Source organism: Pristiophorus japonicus, chromosome 16 (assembly GCF_044704955.1).
Source record: "Pristiophorus japonicus isolate sPriJap1 chromosome 16, sPriJap1.hap1, whole genome shotgun sequence".
Taxonomy (NCBI): domain Eukaryota; kingdom Metazoa; phylum Chordata; class Chondrichthyes; family Pristiophoridae; genus Pristiophorus; species Pristiophorus japonicus.
Genome location: NC_091992.1, coordinates 8,792,767 through 8,812,774, shown reverse-complemented (window position 1 = coordinate 8,812,774; position 20,008 = coordinate 8,792,767). Strand labels below are relative to the sequence as shown.

Sequence of the window (20,008 nt, the reverse complement as noted above, 5' to 3'; positions counted from 1 at the left end):
TATTCCCTTCTCCCGCATGTGTTTATCCAGCTTCCCCTTAAATGCATCGATATTATTTGCCTCAACCACTCCCTGTGGCAGCGAGTTCCACATTCTCACCACTCTCTGGGCAAGAACGTTTCTCCTGAATTCCCGATTGGATTTACAAGTGACGATCTATATATTTATGACCCCTAGTTCTGGTCTCCCCCACAACTAGAAACAGCCTCTCTACATCCACCCTATCGAACCCCTTCTTAATGTTAAAGACCTCGATCAGGCCACCCCTCAGCCCACCCCGCCGGTTCATCCTTTCCTGATAGTTATACCTTCCCAGTTCTGGTATCATCCGTGTAAATCTTTTTTGCACCTTCTCCAGTGCCTTGATATCCTTTTTAGAATTTGGAGACCAGAGCTGCACTCTGTGTGAGACAGAGGCACCAAGGCACAGTAAATAGGAATCGGACCGACGTCAAGTCAGCATCACCAATATTGAGCAGCCCCCTGGATTTTTGATGCAGGATAGGCTGGGGCTGTTTTCTCTGGAACAGAGGAGGCTGAGAGGAGACCTTACTGAGGTGAGAAAAAATTATGAGGGGCCAAGATAGAGTGGATAGGAAGGACCTATTTTCCTTAGCAGAAGGGCCAACAACCAGAAGGCAGAGATTTAAAGTAATTGGTAGAAGGTTTAGAGGGGATTTGAGGGTAAATGTCTTCACCCAGCAGGTGGTGGGAGTCTGGAACTCACTGCCTGAAAGGGTGGTAGAGGCAGAAACCCTCACCACAAGTATGTGCACTTGAAGTGCGTAACCTACAGGGCTGCGGACCAAGAGCTGGAAAGTGGGATTAGGCTGGATAGTTCTTAGTCGGCCGGCGCGGACAAGATGGGCCGAAATGGCCTCCTTCCATGCTGTAAATTTCTGATTCTATAACCTGGCTGTCCTTCCCCGACAACACTCGGATAGGCTAAGTGTGACCTTCTGATGTCTTAATACCTGAATCATGTAACAGCCTCCTCACAGCATGCCACTCACCGAGATACCCTGAGAATAATGTCATAGAGCTACCGTCCTGTTATGGGACATCCCAGGGCTCAGATCTCCATGGCGACCATCAGTCCAGTACCTGGTTACTGAGGTCCTGGAGCTGGAACCCATATCTCTTCCAGACTGAAGGGCAAAATAGCTGCCACTGAGCCAAGGCTGACACTCCCAGGATTCGAGTAACGGCCCTTTTTCATACCCAGTGATACGATTTACAACAGTCACAGTTACGCAACTGACCATTCTGCTGGTAAAACAGTGTTTGCAGTGGAGGTGGAAAGGGTGTGCAGAAACAGAAATTGGGCGACACAGGAGTAAACGTCAGTCAAAATTGAGACCAACAGATATGTGCCCTAAATTCCAGAGCTGTAACGATCCACTGGTTCTGTGACACTAAACTTCACATAACCTCCTGGCCCTCCCCAACCCTGTGCCACTAAGGTGCAACTCACAGGGTCACCTTCCAAATACATTCTACTCCTGACAATTCAAAGCTTTTTGTACTCAACTAAAATCAATTATCCAATAATTAGAATTAAAGATAGATAACAAGACAAAGTGGGGATTGGAAGCTTTTAACAAAATGAATGATCAGATCATTTCAATTAAGCAACTTTTAATTAATTAAACGGCACAGACTGAGAATGCACTTTTTAAACAATAAATGAAATGGATAAATAGCTGCATTTAAAAAACAAGCAATAAAATTTAATTCATTTCTCATTTTTTTGAAATGAATGTATCTAGTTGTAAAAATGATACAAAGAGCATGTACCTGCGTCTCCAAAGTGACAGGACTGGGGAATGAATGACTGGAGGTGGCCGGGAGCGCGCTGGAGGGCTGGGGACGTGCAGCGAGGGTCGGGGGCGCGCCTGTCAGATTCCCAGCGCACCAGAAATACCCTCAACGTCTGGAAATAGCTTCACTGGAAGGAGAGAGCCCCCAGGGACAGGTAGTGGGAGAGGGAGAGAGCTTCTCCGCAACACTGGAGGGACTACAGTCCCAGGAGACCCAGTGTCCCGGCAAAAACCCAAATGCATCCTGATTTTTGCAACCAAACGGTGACATTTTGACAAATGCACGGCTTGCAAATCGACCGGGCTTACAGACATAGTTTCTTCTTATGAATTCTGCTTCGTGCCTTAATCACACAAAGGACTTTCCCCCTCACACTATCAGATCTCAGCCAGTTTGAGAGAGGTTCAAGTGTGAGCAAACACATTGGAAACTGGAATGAAAAGCAGAATCCGCGGCAGAAACCTCCCTCCAATGCAAATTAAAAAAAAATGCAAATCATAAAACAAGGTTAAAGAGACAATATCCCCACGCTGCTTTTATAAAATTCCAACAATCTTTTGCAACCCGACACATTTAGCCCGGTCCATTACCTGTGTATAAATAAAGCGCCTTTTTCCAACAAACATAAATCACATTTCTGAAAACCAACTTTAATAGTGACCCGTAACTTTTTCTCCCCTTGTTAAATCATTGCTTTGCATACAATAGATATAAATGAACAATAAATAGCATGGGGTTCCTGTTAACGTCAGGGACATCGTGTCTTGAAGCTAAGCGCAGATTAAGTAGTCATGTCCCCCCTGTCAGCCTTTCTGATCCCTTCCCGATTTAATGCTTAAGATAAGCTTCGATAAATACAGAGAATGCAATGTGCCTTTTTCTTTTTTTTGCATTTACTCTGGTTGCACGGGCAGTTTCAGACTGTTGGCACATTTGAGACACTCAGCAGAAACCCCGCTAATCTCCGTCTCCTTCACCGGTTACCTCGCCGAGAGTTTCAATGTCAAACTCCCGTTCCCCGAGCCACATAAAGGGAGGGGAAAGAGGTCCGAGTGGTTTAAACACTCTACAGTGGCAGCTTACAACAACAAAAAAACCCTTTAATCTAACAAGTGCTCTTTTCTGCTTATTTCTCAACGATTGTATTTCAGGTCAAAGCGACCGTCGGTTCGCCCCGGGCACGGATGCGGTTTGCTCTCAGCCATTCTCCCCGGACACGGCAGGTTTGCAGAGGATGCAATGTTAGTTACAGGAGCGCATTCAATGACTTTACAGGGGTGCAGCGAGCGGGGCTCAGTCTGCAGTTATTGCCATTGCATGTTGCTGGGCTATTGTTTACACTCAGTGTTGAAGTGCAATGTCGCTCGGTACTTAACTATCTGCAGAGATGCTGGAGGCAGAGGTCCAGGCACTCCCCCTCCACCTCCTCCTCCGTGATGTGGTTGGACACGGGCCGGAGGGGCAGCGGCTCGTCCTCGCCCAGCGGAGCCCGGAACTCGCGCAGCAGCAGCTCCAGGAACCGGCGGAACGCTTTCTCCTCGCCCGCCGCCGCTGCCATCGCTTCACATCCCCCGGAGCCCCGAGTCCGCACAGGATGGGCGCTGGGCGGCGTGTGCCGGCACAGGGGACGTGCGCGCTCCCGCCGCGGCCCGGGGAGTGGGCGTCCGCGCCCCCGCGGCGCAGGGCGGTGCGCGCGCTACAGACAATCAGAGTGTGCGCGCGCCTCCTGCTGGTCGTGCGCGCGCCCCTCTATCCCGGACACTGTCCGCGCGCCCCCCGTACCCCAGACACTGGCCGTGCGCGCTCCCTCTCCCCCTGACACTGGCCATGCGCGCTCCCCGTACCCCAGACACTGGCCGTGCGCGCTCACTCTCCCCCTGACACTGGCCATGCGCGCTCCCCGTACCCCAGACACTGTCCGCGCGCTCCCCGTACCCCAGACACTGGCCGTGCGCGCTCACTCTGCCCCTGACACTGGCCATGCGCGCTCCCCGTACCCCAGACACTGGCCGTGCGCGCTCCCTCTCCCCCTGACACTGGCCATGCGCGCTCCCCGTACCCCAGACACTGGCAGTGAGCCCCCCGTACCCCAGACACTGGCCGTGCGCGCTCCCTCTCCCCCTGACACTGACCATGCGCGCTCCCCGTACCCCAGACACTGGCCGTGCGCGCTCACTCTCCCCCTGACACTGGCCATGCGCGCTCCCTCTCCCCCAGACACTGACCGTGCGCGCTCCCTCTGCCCCAGACACCGGCCGTGCGTGCTCCCTGCACCCAGACACTGGCCGTGCACGCTCCCTCTCCCCCAGATACTGGCCGTGCGCGCTCCCTGCACCCAGACACTGGCCGTGCGCACTCCCTGCACCCCAGACACTGGCTGTGCGTGCTCCCTCTGCCCCAGACACTGGCCGTGCGTGCTCCCTTTACCCCAGACACTGGCCGTAGGTGCTCCCTGCATGCAGACACTGGATGTGTGCGCTCGCTCTACCCCAGACACTGGCTGTGTGCGCTCGCTCTATCCCAGACACCGGCCGTGCGCGCTCCCTCTGCCCCAGACACCGGCTGTGCGTGCTCCCTGCACCCAGACACTGGCCGTGCGCGCTCCCTCTCCCCCAGACACTGGCCGTGCGCGCTCCCTGCACCCAGACACTGGCCGTGTGCACTCCCTGCACCCCAGACACTGGCTGTGCGTGCTCCCTCTGCCCCAGACACTGGCCGTGCGCGCTCCCTTTACCCCAGACACTGGCCGTAGGTGCTCCCTGCATGCAGACACTGGCTGTGTGCGCTCGCTCTACCCCAGACACTGGCTGTGTGCGCTCGCTCTATCCCAGACATCGGCCGTGCGCGCTCCCTCTGCCCCAGACACTGGCTGTGTGCGCTCCCTCTGCCCCAGACACCGGCCGTGCGCGCTCCCTCTGCCCCAGATACCGGCCGTGCGTGCTCCCTTTGCCCCAGACACTGGCTGTGCGTGCTCCCTCTGCCACAGATACTGGGCGTGCGCGCTCCCTCTCCCCCAGACACTGGCCGTGCGTGCTCCCCGCACCCAGACACTGGCCGTGCCGCTCCCCGTACCACAGACACTGGCCATGCACGCTCCCTGCACCCAGATCCTGGCCGTGCGTGCTCCCCGTACCCCAGACACTGGCCGTGCGCGCTCCCTCTACCCCAGACACTGGCCGTGCGCGTTCCCTCTACCCCAGACACTGGCCGTGTGTGCTCCTTGCACCCAGATCCTGGCCGTGTGAGCTCCCTCTGCCCCAGACCCTGGCTATGCGCACTGCACATACTCCAGACACTGGCCGTGCGCGCTCCCTGCTCCCAGACACTGGCCGTGCGTGTGCACAGATTACATGCCAATCGACGCACGCATTACCTCCCAATATCACACATGCTGCTCTTCACCTTCTAATATCATGCAAGCACACATCCTCAGACACTGTACAAAAGCCAATATTAACTTCTGTCAAGTGTCAATCACTTTAAGTGACAAAAACTTTCATTTCATCATCATCATAGGCAGTCCCTCGGAATTGAGGAAGACTTGCATCCACTCTAAAAATGAGTCCTTAGGTGGCTGAACAGTCAACTACGAGAACCACAGTCCTTGTCACAGGTGGGGCAGATAGTCGTTGAAGGAAAGGGTGGGTGGGACTGAATTGCCACACGCTCTTTCCGCTTGATTTCTGCATGCTCTCGGCGACGAGACTCATTTATATAGCGCCTTTCACAACCACCAGACATCCCAAAGTGATTTACAGCCAATTATGTATTTTTGAAGTATAGTCACTGTTGTAATGTGAGAAACGCGGCAGCCAATTTGCACACAGCAAGCTCCCACAAACAGCAATGTGATAATGACCAGAGAATATGTTTGTTAGTGATATTCATTGAGGGATAAATATTGGTCAGGACACGCCCCTACTGTTCTTCAAAATTGTGCCATAGGATCTTTTATGTTATATTACAACAACTTGCATTTATATCGCGCTCCCAATCCTCCCCTGCACCCACCCCTTCCCCGGTCTTATAACAGTAATTAAAAAAATCCCAAGGCATTTCGCAGGAGTGATTTTCAAATAAAATTGGACACCAAGATAGTAGGACAGGTGACCAAAAGCTTGGTCGAAGGGGTAGGTTTTAAGGAGCAACTTAAATTTCTACATTCGGCCCAACTGGTCCACACCGGTGTTTATGCTCCACAAGAGCCTCCTCCCACTCTACTTCATTAAACCCTAACAGCGTATTCTATCGCTTTCTCTCTCATGTACTCGTCTGGCTGCTCCTTAAATACATCTCTGCTTTTCGCCTCAACCTCTCCAAAGGGGGAAGAGGTGGGGAGGTTTAGGGAGGGAATTCCAGAGCTTCGGGCCCAGGCAGCTGACAGGTCAAAATGATGGCTTAGTGTGTACATGGAATACCCAGCGATGGGGGAAGAATGAACACATGTTTTCATATCGCATTTTATCACAGCCTCAGGATATCCCAAAGCCCCTCACAACCAATGGATTGCTTGTAATTACGCTTGGGTGTCAGCCTTGGCTCAGTTGGCACTTTCATTTCTGAGTCAGAAGGTTGTGGGTTCAAGCCCCACTCCACAGCATATAATCTAGGCTGACACTCTGGTGCAGTATTGAGGGAGTTCTGCTCTGTTGGAGGTGCAGTTGTTCATAGAGAAAGGAGCAGTAGTAGGCCATTCGGCCCTTCGAGTCTGCACCGCCATTCAGTATGATCATGGCTGATCCTCTATCTCAACACCATATTCCCACTTTTTCCCCATACCCCTTGATACCTTTTGTGTCTAGAAATCTATCTATCTTCCTCTTAAATATATTCAGTGATTTGGCCTCGACAACCTTCTGTGGCAGAGAATTCCACGGGTTCACCAGTCTCTCAGTGAAAAAATTTCTCCTCATCTCGTTCCTAAATGTCCTACCCTGAGACTGTGACCGCTTGTTCTAGACTTCCCAGCTAGGAGAAACATCCTCCCCACATCCAGTCTATCCAACCCAATCAGAATTTTATATGTTTCAATGAGATCCCCTCATTCTCCTAAACTCTAGTGAATACAGGCCTAGTGGACCCAATCTCTCCTCATACGACAGTCCTGCCATCCCAGGAATCAGTCTGGTGAACCTTCGCTGCACTCCCTCTATGGAAAGTAGGTAAGGAGACCAAAACTGCACACAATACTCCAGGTGCGGTCTCACCAAGGCCCTGTATAACTGTAGTAAGATGAGATGTTAGAGAAAGAAAGACTTGCATTTCGACGTTATGAGACGTGAATTGGCTAGGATAGACTGGCGAATGATCCCCTGGTTGTCAGACAGGAAGCAAAGAATAGGAGTAAATGGGGACTTTTCAGAATGGCAGGCAGTGACTAGTGGGGTACCGCAAGGTTCTGTGCTGGGGCCCCAGCTGTTTACACTGTACATTAATGATTTAGACGAGGGGATTAAATGTAGTATCTCCAAATTTGCGGATGACACTAAGTTGGGTGGCAGTGTGAGCTGCAAGGAGGATTCTATGAGGCTGCAGAGCGACTTGGATAGGTTAGGTGAGTGGGCAAATGCATGGCAGATGAAGTATAATGTGGATAAATGTGAGGTTATCCACTTTGGTGGTAAAAACAGAGAGACAGACTATTATCTGAATGGTGACAGATTAGGAAAAGGGCAGGTGCAAAGAGACCTGGGTGTCATGGTACATCAGTCATTGAAGGTTGGCATGCAGGTACAGCAGGCGGTTAAGAAAGCAAATGGCATGTTGGCCTTCATAGCGAGGGGATTTGAGTACAAGGGCAGGGAGGTGTTGCTACAATTGTACAGGGCCTTGGTGAGGCCACACCTGGAGTATTGTGTACAGTTTTGGTCTCCTAACCTGAGGAAGGACATTCTTGCTATTGAGGGAGTGCAGCGAAGGTTCACCAGACTGATTCCCGGGATGGCGGGACTGACCTATCAAGAAAGACTGGATCAACTGGGCTTGTATTCACTGGAGTTCAGAAGAATGAGAGGGGACCTCATAGAAACGTTTAAAATTCTGACGGGGTTAGACAGGTTAGATGCAGGAAGAATGTTCCCAATGTTGGGGAAGTCCAGAACCAGGGGACACAGTCTAAGGATAAGGGGGAAGCCATTTAGGACCGAGATGAGGAGGAATTTCTTCACCCAGAGAGTGGTGAACCTGTGGAATTCTCTACCACAGAAAGTTGTTGAGGCCAATTCACTAAATATATTCAAAAAGGAGTTAGATGAAGTCCTTACTACTAGGGGAATCAAGGGGTATGGTGAGAAAGCAGGAATGGGGTACTGAAGTTGCATGTTCAGCCATGAACTCATTGAATGGCGGTGCAGGCTAGAAGGGCCGAATGGCCTACTCCTGCACCTATTTTCTATGTTTCTATGTTTCTATACTTAAAGGGTTGATGGTGGATAGGCAATGGCAGACATTTAAAGGTCACATAGATGAACTTCAACAATTGTACATCCCTGTCTGGCGTAAAAAGAAAAAGGGGAAGGTGGCTCAACCGTGGCTAACAAGGAAAATTAGGGATAGTGTTAAATCCAAGGAAGAGGCATATAAATTGGCCAAAAAAAGCAGCAAATCTGAGGACTGGGAGAAATTTAGAAGTCAGCAGAGGGTTTAATTAAGAGGGGGAATATAGAGTATGAGAGGAAGCTTGCTGGGAACATAAAAACTGACTGCAAAAGCTTCTATAGATATGTGAAGAGAAAAAGATTAGTGAAGACACATGTAGGTCCCTTGCAGTCAAAATCAGGTGAATTTATAATGGGGAACAGATCAATTGAACAAATACTTTGGTTCTGTCTTCTCGAAGGAAGACACAAATAACGTTGCGGAAATACTAGGGGACAGTGGGTCGAGCGAGAAGGAGGAACTAAAGGAAATCCTTATTAGTCAGGAAATTGTGTTAGGGAAATTGATGGGATTGAAGGTCGATAAATCCCCAGGGCCTGATAATCTGCATCCCAGAGTACTTAAGAAAATGGCCCTAGAAATAGTGGATGCATTGGTGGTCATTTTCCAACTTTCTATAGACTCTGGATCAGTTCCTATGGATTAGAGGGTAGCTAATGTAACACCACTTTTTAAAAAAGGAGGGAGAGAGAAAACAGGGAATTATAGACCGGTTAGCCTGACATCAATAGTGGGGAAAATGTTGGAATCAACTATTAAAGATGTAATAGCAGTGCATTTGGAAAGCAGTGACAGGATCGGTCCAAGTCAGCATGGATTTATGAAAGGGAAATCATGTTTGACAAATCTTCGAAAACATTTTTGAGGATGTAACAAGTAGAGTGGACAAGGGAGAACCAGTGGATGTGATGTATTTGGACTTTCAAAAGGCTTTTGACAAGGTCCCACACAAGAGATTAGCGTGCAAAATTAAAGCACGTGGTATTGGGGGTAATGTATTGATGTGGATAGAGAACTGATTGGCAGACAGGAAGTAAAGAGTAGGAATAAATGGGTCCTTTTCAGAATGGCAGGCATTGACTAGTGGGGTACCGCAAAGTTCAGTACTGGGACCCCAGCTATTTACAATATACATTAATGATTTAGACGAAGGAATTAAATGTAATATCTCCAAGTTTGCAGAAGACACTAAGCTAGTTGGCAGTGTGAGCTGTGAAGAGGATGCTAAGAGGCTGCAAGGTGATTTGGATAGGTTAGGTGAGTGGGCAAATGCATGGCAGATGCAGTATAATGTAGATAAATGTGAGGTTATCCACTTTGGTGGCAAAAACAGGAAGGCAGAATATTATCTGACAGATTAGGAAAAGGGGAGCTGCAACGAGACCTGGGTGTCATGGTACATCAGTCATTGAAAGTTGGCATGCAGGTACAGCAGGTGGTGAAGAAGGCAAATGACATGTTGGCCTTCATAGCGAGAGGCTTTGAGTATAGGAGCAGGGAGATCTTACTGCAGTTGTACAGGGCCTTGGTGAGGCCACACCTTGAATATTGTGTTCAGTTTTGGTTTCCTAATCTGAGGAAGGACGTTCTTGCTATTGAGGGAGTGCAGCGAAGGTTCACCAAACTGATTCCCGGGATTGCAGGACTGACATATGAAGAAAGACTGGATCGACTAAGCTTATATTCACTGGAATTTAGAAGAATGAGAGGGGATCTCATAGAAACATATAAAATTCTGACGGGATTGGACAGGTTAGATGCAGGAAGAATGTTCCCGATGTTAGGGAAGTCCAGAACCAGGGGTCACAGTCTAAGGATAAGGGGTAAGCCATTTAGGACCGAAATGAGGAGAAACTTTTTCACTCAGAGAATTGTGAACCTGTGGAATTCTCTACCACAGAAAGTTGTTGAGGCCAGTTCGTTAGATATATTCAAAAGGGAGTTAGATGTGGCTCTTATGGCTAAAGGGATCAAGGGGTATGGAGAGAAAGTAGGAATGGGGTACTGAGGTTGCATGATCAGCCATGATCATATTGAATGGCAGTGCAGGCTCGAAGGGCCGAATGGCCTACTCCTGCATCTATTTTCTATGTTTCTATGTATAGGGCCTTTCACAACCTCAAGATGTCCCAAAGCGTCTTACAGCCAATTAAGTACTTTTTGAGGTGCAGTCACTCCTGTAATGTTGCAAATATGCACACAGCAAGTGCCCACAAACAGCACTAAGCTAATGAGCAAATGATCTGTTTTAGTGATGTTGTTTGAGGGAGAAATATTGGCCCGGATACCAAATGTTATATATGTAAACTTGTATTTACTCTGTATAGCCACCAGAGGGCTCATCCCCTGGCATCCCAAGGGATCCCATAATCCCTTGGGAGTGCAGGTATTTAAGGAGGCTTCACAGGTTGGAGAGGCACTCTGGAGACCTGCAATAAAAGACTAAGGTCACACTTTACTTCGAGCTCACAGTGTTCAGTCTGACTCTTTCTCCATACACAGCACCAAAGATCTCTCCTGCTCTTCTTCAAAGTAGTGCCATGGGTTCTTTTACGGCTACCTGAGGTTGGTGAGTCGGTAGGCCCTGAGGTCGATGAGTAGGTAGGCCCTGTGAGGTCGGCGAGTCGGGAGTTCGGAGGTCGTGAGTTCGGAGGCCTCGGAGCTTGGTGAGGTGAGCTAGTAAGTAGCTCTCTTTTCTCTATTTTGTTTCAAATAGATTTTTTAAACTAGATAAGGCTAACTGGAGGGATGGTAGGGCAGCTCAGTCCTGTGGAGTGCACATCCTGCGGCATGTGGGAAGTCCTGGATTCTTCGCGCAGCCTAGACAACCATGTGTGCAGGAGGTGTCTCCAGCTTCAACTACTCGAGCTCCGCATTTCGGAGCTGGATCAGCGGGTGGAGGCAATAAGGTGCATCCGCGAGGCTGAGAACGACATGGATAGCACGTTTCAGGAGGTGGTCACCCCGCAGCTTAAAGGCGTGCATGCAGAGGGAAAGTGGGTGACCACCAGATGTAGTAAGTGTGCTAGGCAGGTAACGCAGGAAGTTCATCTCGTTTTCAAACCGATATTCATTTCTGAGTATCGGTAAGGACGATGGTGCCTCTGGGGAGTGCAGCCAGAGCCAATTCCAAGGCACCACGGGTGGCTCAGCTGCACAGGGGGCAGGGACGAAGAACAAAAGAGCCCTAGTGATAGGGGATTCTATAGTTAGGGGAACAGACAGGCGTTTCTGCGGCTGTAGACATGACTCCCGAATGGTTTTGTGCCGCCCTGGTGCCAGGGTCAAGGATGTCACAGAGCGGACGCAGGGCATTCTGGGGGGGGGGAGGGTAAACAGCTAGAGGTCTTGGTCCATATCGGGACAAACGACATAGGTAAAATGAGGGATGAGATCCGACAGGAAGAATTCAGGGAGCTTGGAAGAAAATTAAAGGGTAGGACCTCCAAGGTAGTAATCTACGGGTTACTACCGGTACCACGTGCTAATAAGTATAAGAATAGAAGGATAGACAGGATGAACACATGGCTGGAAAGTTGATGTAGGAGGGAGGGCTTTAAATTCTTGAGGCATTGGGACCGTTTCTGGGGGAGATGGGACCAGTATAAATCGGACGGGTTGCACCTCAACAGCGTCGGGACCAATATCCTCGCGGGGAGTTTTGCTAGTGCTGTTGGGGAGAGCTTAAGCTAGCTTGGCAGGGGGATGGGAACCTGAGAACAAATTCAAAAGGGAAGGAAGTGAAGCTGAAATTGGATAGCAAGAATCTAGAAAGCGAATCTATAAGACAGAGGAAACCGGGTTAAGTATGTAGTAATCAAGGAGGACTTCATGTGCTGAACGGTAGATACTTTAATGCAAGGAGTATAACGAATAAGGCGGATGAGCTAAGAACACAGGTAGACACTTTGGAGTATGACATGATAGCCATTACAGAAACATGGCTGAAAGAAGGGCAGGTTCAATTGGCAGATCAATATTCCTGGCTACAGGATTTTTAGACAAGATAGAGAGGGGGGTAAAAAGGGGGGGAGGGGGGGTTGCGGTACTGATTAAAGAAAATATGACAGCGATGAGGAGGGATGATATGTTAGAGGGATCATCAAATGAGGCCATATGGGTCAAATTGAAAAATAAAAAAGGGGCGATCACACTGCTGGGCGTGTATTATAGACCCCCAAACAGTGGGAGGGAGATAGAGGAGCAAATATGTAGGAAAATTGCTGTGAAATCCAAAAAAACATAGGATAGTAATAGTAGGCGATTGTAACTATCCAAATATTGATTGGGCCAAATTTAGTGTGAAGGGTATAGAGGGTGCGGAATTCTTGAAATGCATTCAAGAGAACTTTTTTAGTCAGTATGTAGCAAGCCCAACACGAGAGGGCTTGGATTTAGTTTTGGGGAATGAAGCTGGGCAGGTTGAAGGGGTATTAGTGGGAGAGCACTTGGGTGCCAGTGACCATAATTCAGTCAGATTCAAGTTAGTTATGGATAAGGACAAGAATAGGCCTGGAATAAAAGTTCCGAATTGGGGAAAAGCTAATTTTGCTAAGTTAAGGAGTGATTTGGCCATGGTGGACTGCAAACAGCTACTTGTGGGTAAATCAGTGTCGGAACTGTTGTGTATCTGTAAAGCATGCACTCCCATGTTCCTCTGGAAGATCGCTGAAGCCGACCAAATTCCAAACGGGCATCTGTTGTAGATGAACAGTCCCTTGGGCATGTTGATGCAGGTGAGGCCCTTCGAAGACTCCTCCAGCTCCTGCATCATGTAGGCCGAAGTCAGGTCGAGCTTGGTGAACGTCTTGTCTCCTGCCAGCGTCGCAAATAGGTCGTCTGCCTTAGGAAGCGGGTATTGGTCCTGTAGCGAGAAACGATTAATAGTTACTTTATAATCGCCGCAAATCCTGACCGTGCCATCACTTTTGAGTACTGGAATAATTGGGCTGGCCCACTCGCTGAATTCCACTGGGGAGATGATGCCCTCGCATTGCAGCATGTCCAGCTCGATTTCCACTCTCTCCCTCATCATGTGAGGTACCACTCGCGCCTTGTGGTGAATGGGTCATGCCTCTGGGACCAAGTGGATCCGCACCTTCGCCTCAGAAAAGTTTCCAATGCCTGGCTCAAAAAGGGAAGGAAATTTGTTAAGAACCTGGGTTCATGAGGCCTCATCGACATGTGATAGCGCTCGAATGTCATCCCAGTTCCAGCGGATTTTGCCCAGCCAGCTCCTTCCAAGCATTGTGGGGCCATCGCCCGGGACAATCCAGAGTGGCAGTTCGTGCACCCGTGCCCTCGTAGGTGACCTTGACCATGGTGCTGCCCAGGACAGTGATGAGCACTTTGGTGTACGTTCTCAGTATCGTGTGGATGGGGCTCAAGGTTAGTCTGAGTGTCTTGTTGCACCACAGTCTCTCAAACATCTTTTTACCCATGATGGATTGGCTAGCGCCATGTCCAGTTCAATGGCTACCGGTAAGCCATTCAATTTTACAGTTAGCATTATAGGTGGACATTTCGTCGAAAATGTGTGCACCCTGTGTACTTCAGCATCTGCCTCCTCTCTCTTGAGGCTCGAAATTGCTTTGATCCACCATGGACCGATCTTCCTCTGCCACGTGGTGGTTAGCAGGTTTTGCAGAGCTTGTAGCTCGTTGGAGGTGCCCCATTGTTCCACAGCTCTTGCAAACATACCCTTTGAAGCGGCATGAATAGGCTGAATGGAAGCCTCCATAACGCCAACAAGGTGTGAATTGCCTGGCATTCATCCTTTGTTGCAGACTCTGGGTCATCTGGGTCACCTGCTGGCAGTTGCAGACTCGTGGTTTCTGCCCTGTACATTTCTGCTTGCAAACACAGTTCCAGTTAATTTATGAACATTGCTAGCACTTGTGTGCTGAGAGATTTGTTTGGTGTTATCACTGGTGGACATAAACGCCTGTGCTATCGCAATGGCCTTACTGAGGGTCGGTGTCTCTACAGTCAAAAGTTTTTGTAGGATGGTCTTGTGGCCAATGCCCAGTACAAAAAAGTCTCTGAGCATCTGCTCCAGGTAGCCATCAAACTCACATTGTCCTGCAAGTCGCCTTAGCTCAGCGACGTAGCTCGCCACTTCCTGATCTTCAGATTGCTGGCACGTGTAGAACCGATACCTCGCCATCAGCACGCTCTCCCTCGGGTTAAGATGCTCCCAAACCAGCGTACACAGCTCCTCATACGACTTATCTGTGGGTTTCACCGGAGCCAGAAGATTCTTCATGAGACTGTAGGTCGGTGCCCCACAGACTGTGAGGAGGACCGCTCTCCTTTTTGCAGCACTTCTTTCTCCTTCCAGGTCATTGGCTACAAAGTACTGGTATAGCCGTTCGACATAGGCTTCCCAGTCCTCACCCTACAAGAACTTCTCCAGGATGCCCACAGTTTGCTGCATCTTTGCGTTGGATTTGTATACTCATCGCCAGTTGTTGTGTTCCTAACACAGATGAGACTGCACACAGGGAGGTTAAAGTAACAGTGACCTCAGTCTTTATTAAGACACTCCAGAGTGAGGAACAGGCCTTAGGGGCCGGCTTATATACAGTGCTCCCAAGGGATGCTGGGATCCCTTGGAACTTCAGGGGATACGTTCCCTGGTGGCGGAACATGGGAGTGCATGCTTTACAGATACAACATGGAGACACTACTCAAGTCGGTACCACGTACGGTGGTTTTTCAGGACGACATATTGGTCACGGGTCGGGACACCGTCGAGCACCTACAAAACCTGGAGGAGGTCCTCCAGCGACTGGATCGCGTAGGGCTGCGGCTGAAGAGGTCGAAATGCATCTTCATGGCAACAGAAGTGGAGTTTTTGGGGAGAAAGATCGCGGCGGACGGCATTCGGCCCACAGACGCCAAGACAGAGGCTATCAGGAATGCGCCCAGGCCACAGAACGTCACGGAGCTGCGGTCATTCCTGGGACTCCTCAACTAATTTGGTAACTTCCTACCGGGGTTAAGCACCCTCTTAGAGCCCGTACATGTGTTATTGCATAAAAGTGAGAACTGGGTATGGGGAAAAAAAAACAAGTAATTGCTTTTGAGAAAACCAGAAAAATGTTATGCTCCAACAAGCTGCTTGTATTGTATAACCCGTGTAAAAGACTTGTACTAGCATGTGATGCGTCGTCGTACGGAGTCGGGTGTGTATTACAACAAGCTAATGTTGTGGGGAAGTTGAAACCTGTCGCCTATGCCTCCAGGAGCTTGTCTAAGACCGAGAGAGCCTACAGCATGATTGAGAAAGAGGCATTAGCGTGTGTGTTCGGGGTAAAGAAAATGCATCAGTACCTGTTTGGCCTCAAGTTTGAGCTGGAAACCAATCACAAGCCCCTCATATCTCTGTTCGCTGAAAACAAGGGGATAAATACTAATGCCTCAGCCCACATACAAAGGTGGGCACTCGCGCTATCAGCGTATAATTATAACATCTGCCACAGGCCAGGCACCGAGAACTGTGTTGATGCTCTTAGTCGGTTACCATTGCCCACCACGGGGGTGGAAATGGCGCAGCCTGCAAACTTGTTGATGGTGGCGCAGCCCGCAGACTTGTTGTTGGTCATGGAAGCATTTGAAAATGATAAATCATCTGTCACGGCCTGCCAGATTAGGACTTGGACCAACCAAGATCCTCTGCTGTCCCTAGTAAAAAACTGTGTACTGCATGGGAGCTGGGCCAGCATCCCCATTGAAATGCAAGAGCTAATCAAGCTGTTCCAGCGGCGAAAGGACGAGCTGTCCATTCAGGCAGACTGCCTGTTGTGGGGTAACCGTATAGTGCTACCAAAAAAGGGAAGGGAGACGTTCATCTCGGATCTCCACAGCACACATCCCGGTATAGTAATGATGAAAGCGATAGCCAGATCCCACGTGTGGTGGCCTGGTATCGACTCTGACTTAGAGTCCTGCATACGGCAATGCCGCGTGTGTGCTCAGTTGAGCAACGCGCCCAGAGAGGCACCACTAAGTTTGTGGTCCTGGCCCTCCAGACCCTGGTCGAGGATCCATGTCGACTATGTGAGCCCGTTTCTCGGTAAAATGTTCCTGGTGGTGGTGGATGCTTTTTCAAAATGGATTGAATGTGAAATAATGTCGGGAAGCACCGCCACCGCCACCATTGAAAACCTGAGGGCCATGTTTGCCACCCACGGCCTGCCTGACATACTGGTCAGTGACAACGGGCCATGTTTCACCAGTGCTGAATTTAAAGAATTCATGATGGGATCAAACATGCCACCTCGGCCCCGTTTAAACCAGCCTCCAATGGCCAGGCAGACCGGGCAGTACAAACAATCAAACAGAGCCTCAAACGAGTCACAGAAGGCTCACTCCAAACCCACCTGTCCTGAGTACTGCTCAGCTACCTCACTTACTCACAGGGGTGCCCCCGGCTGAGCTACTCATGAAAAGGACACTTAAAACCAGACTCTCGCTGGTTCACCCCAACCTGCATGATCAGGTAGAGAGCAGGCGGCAGCAACAAAATGTAAACGATGGTCGCGCCACTGTGTCACAGGAAATTGATCTGAATGACCCTGCGTATGTGCTAAACTATGGACATGGTCCCAAGTGGATCGCGGGTACGGTGATAGTTGAAGAAGGGAGTAGGGTGTTTGTAGTCAAACTAGACAATGGACAAATTTGCAGAAAGCACCTGGATCAAACGAGGCTGCGGTTCACAGACTGCCCTGAACAACCCACAGCAGACACCACCTTTTGCGAGCCCACAACACACACCCAAAGAATCAATGACACCACCCCGGACCAGGAAATTGAACCCATCACGCCCAACAGCCCAGCAAGGCCAGGCTCACCCAGCAACCCTGCAGGGCCAACAACTCGCCAGCCCTTCGAGGGCACAGCCAACACACCAGAACCGACATTTGTACCGAGGCGGTCCACCAGGGAAAGAAAGGCTCCCGACCACCTTACCTTGTAAAAGTTTTCACTTTGACTTTGGGGGGCGGGGGGGAGTGATGTTGTGTATCTGTAAAGCATGCACTCCCATGTTCCACCACCAGGGACCGCATCCCCTGAAGTCCCAAGAGATCCCAGCATCCTTTGAGCATTGTATATAAGCCGGCCCCTAAGGCCTGTTCCTCACTCTGGAGTGTCTTAATAAAGACTGAGGTCACTGTTACTTTAACCTCTCTGTGTGCAGTCTCATCTGTGTTAGGAACACAATAGGAACAGTAGGAGGCATTTAAGGAGGAGATCCAGACGGCTCAGGCCAAACATGTGCCCTTAAAGAAAAAGGCTGGGAAAATAATTCTAGAGCCCCTTGGATGTCTAGAGACTTACAGGGGAGGATTAAGAAAAAAGGGGACGCTTATGTCATAAATCAACGGATAAATACTATAGAATCTTTAGAGGAATATAGAAAGTTAAGAGGCAAAATTAAAAAGGATATTAGGATTGCTAAGTGAGAGCTCGAAAAATTCTTGGCCAGTAAAATTAAGGAAACCCCTAAGATGTTCTTTAAATATATTAAGAGTAAGAGGATAATTAAAGAAAGGGTAGGACCTATTAGAGACCATGAGGGTAATCTTTGTGTGGAGGCGGAAGATGTTGGTACGGTTCTTAATGAATACTTTGCATCTGTTTTCACAAAGGAAAGGGGCAATGCAGATACTGCTATCGAGGAAGTGTGTGTGATGTTCTGGATGAAATAAATATAGCGAGAGAGGAAGTATTAAGGGGTTTAGCAGCTTTGAAAGTAGATAAATTCCCAGGCCCAGATGAAATGCATCCCAGACCATTAAGCGAAGTAAAAGAGGAAATAGCAAAGGCCTTGACCATCATTTTCCAGTCCTCTTTGTATCTGGGCATGGTGCCAGAGGATTGGAGGCCTGTTAATGTGGTACCCTTGTTTAAGAAGGGAGAAAGGGATAGGCCGAGTAATTACAGGCCTGTCAGCCTAACCTCAGTGGTGGGAAAATTATTGGAAAAAATCCTGAAAGACAGGATAAATCTGCATTTGGAAAGGCAAGGATTAATTAGGGTCAGTCAGCACGGATTTGTTAAGGGAAGATCGTGTCTGACTAACCTGATTGAATTTTTTGAGGAGATAACCAAGAGGGTCGATGAGGGTAGTGTGTATGATGAAGTATATATGGACTTTAGCAAAGCTTTTGAAAAGGTCCCACATGGCAGACTGGTCATGAAGGTTAAAGCCCATGGAATACAGGGCAAAATGTCAAGTTGGAGGTAGAAATGTCAAGTTGGAGGTAGAAATGTCAAGTTGGAGGTAGAAAGCAAAGGATATGATTGATGGATGTTTTTGTGACTGAAAGGATGTTTCCAGTGAGGTTCCGCAGGGCTCAGTACTGGGTCCCTTGCTTTTTGTGGTATATATCAACGATTTAGATTTGAATATAGGGAGTATGATTAAGAAGTTTGCAGATGACACTAAAATTGGCTGTGTGGTTAATAATGAAGAGGAAAGTCATGAGATGCAGGAGGATATCAATCTACTGGTCAGGTGGGCAGAGCAGTGGCAAATGGAATTTAATTCAGAGAAGTGTGAAGTAATGCACTTTGGGAGGGCTAATAAGGAAAGGGTATACACATTAAGCGGTAGGCCACTTAATAGTGTAGATGAACAAAGGGACCTTAGAGTGCTTGTCCACAGATCCCTGAAAGTAGCAGGCCAGGTGGATAAGGTGGTTAAGACGACATACGGAATGCTTGCCTTTATTGGCCGAGGCATAGAATATAAGAGCATAATACTTTGGTTAGGCCACAGCTGGAGTATTCTGTGCAGTTCTGGTCGCCGTATTGTAGGAAGGACGTGATTGCACTAGAGGGTGCAGAGGAGATTTATTAGGATGCTGCCTGGAATGGAGAATCTTAGTTATGAGGACAGATTGGATAGGCTGGGTTTGTTCTCATTGGAACAGAAGAGGTTGAGAGATCTCAATGAGGTGTACAAAGTGGGACTTGAACCCACAACCTTCTGACTCAGAGACGAGGCTGCTGCCCACTGAGCCACAGCTGACACTGGAGAGCAGCAGAGGGAGGCAGAGAGGTTTAGGGAGAGATTGCTAAAGTGTGGGGCCCATGCGGGTGAAAGCACGACCGCCAATGGTGGGGCTGATGGAAGAGGTGGAAGGCTGGAGTCCGAGTATTTGGTGGGGTGGAAGGAGAGGGCTACAGGGCTGGAAGAGGTTAGAGAGATAGGGAGGGTGAGAAGGGTATTTGAGGGAGGTACTAGTGGGTGCCTGGTACACACAGAACCTCCACGAACAGTATTCTTCCACAGAGGAAGAACAGATAGAGTTGAGTTTACTTAAATTCAAGGGTATTCTGAAACTTAATCAACCGATAATTACATTTAAAACATTTCACCTTTTAATCTTAGTTTAATTAAACTTGATTGAGTTCTTCGATGAAGTAATGGAGAGGGTTGATGAGGGCAGTTGATATTCTGCATATGGACTTTCAAAAGGCATTTGATAAAGTGCCACACAACAGACTTGCTAGACTTCAGCTGGAGTATATTGTGTCCAATTCTGGAGGAAGGACATCAGTACTTTGGAGAGGGTGCAGAGGCGATTTACTAGAATACCAGAATGATGAGAGGCTTCAGTTACCTGGCGAGATTGAGATTGTTCTCCTTAGAACAGAGGTTATGGGGAGATATAATCAAGGTGTTTAAAATTACATGGGGTTTCGATGGTGTACTGTATGCACCTGTGAAAATGAC

At 49.0% G+C, this 20,008-nt stretch overlaps 1 protein-coding gene across 1 annotated transcript in view; it reads right to left on the bottom strand.

The window, feature by feature from the left end:
- Positions 1 to 3,379, bottom strand: part of ppm1e (protein phosphatase, Mg2+/Mn2+ dependent, 1E) — a 114,280-nt gene extending 110,901 nt beyond the window's left edge. Inside the window, exon 1 of the mRNA XM_070858003.1 lies at positions 3,198 to 3,379. Coding sequence (XP_070714104.1) covers positions 3,198 to 3,379 — 182 coding nt within the window. The remainder of the gene's footprint in view (positions 1 to 3,197) is intronic.
- Positions 3,380 to 20,008: the final 16,629 nt, after the last annotated feature.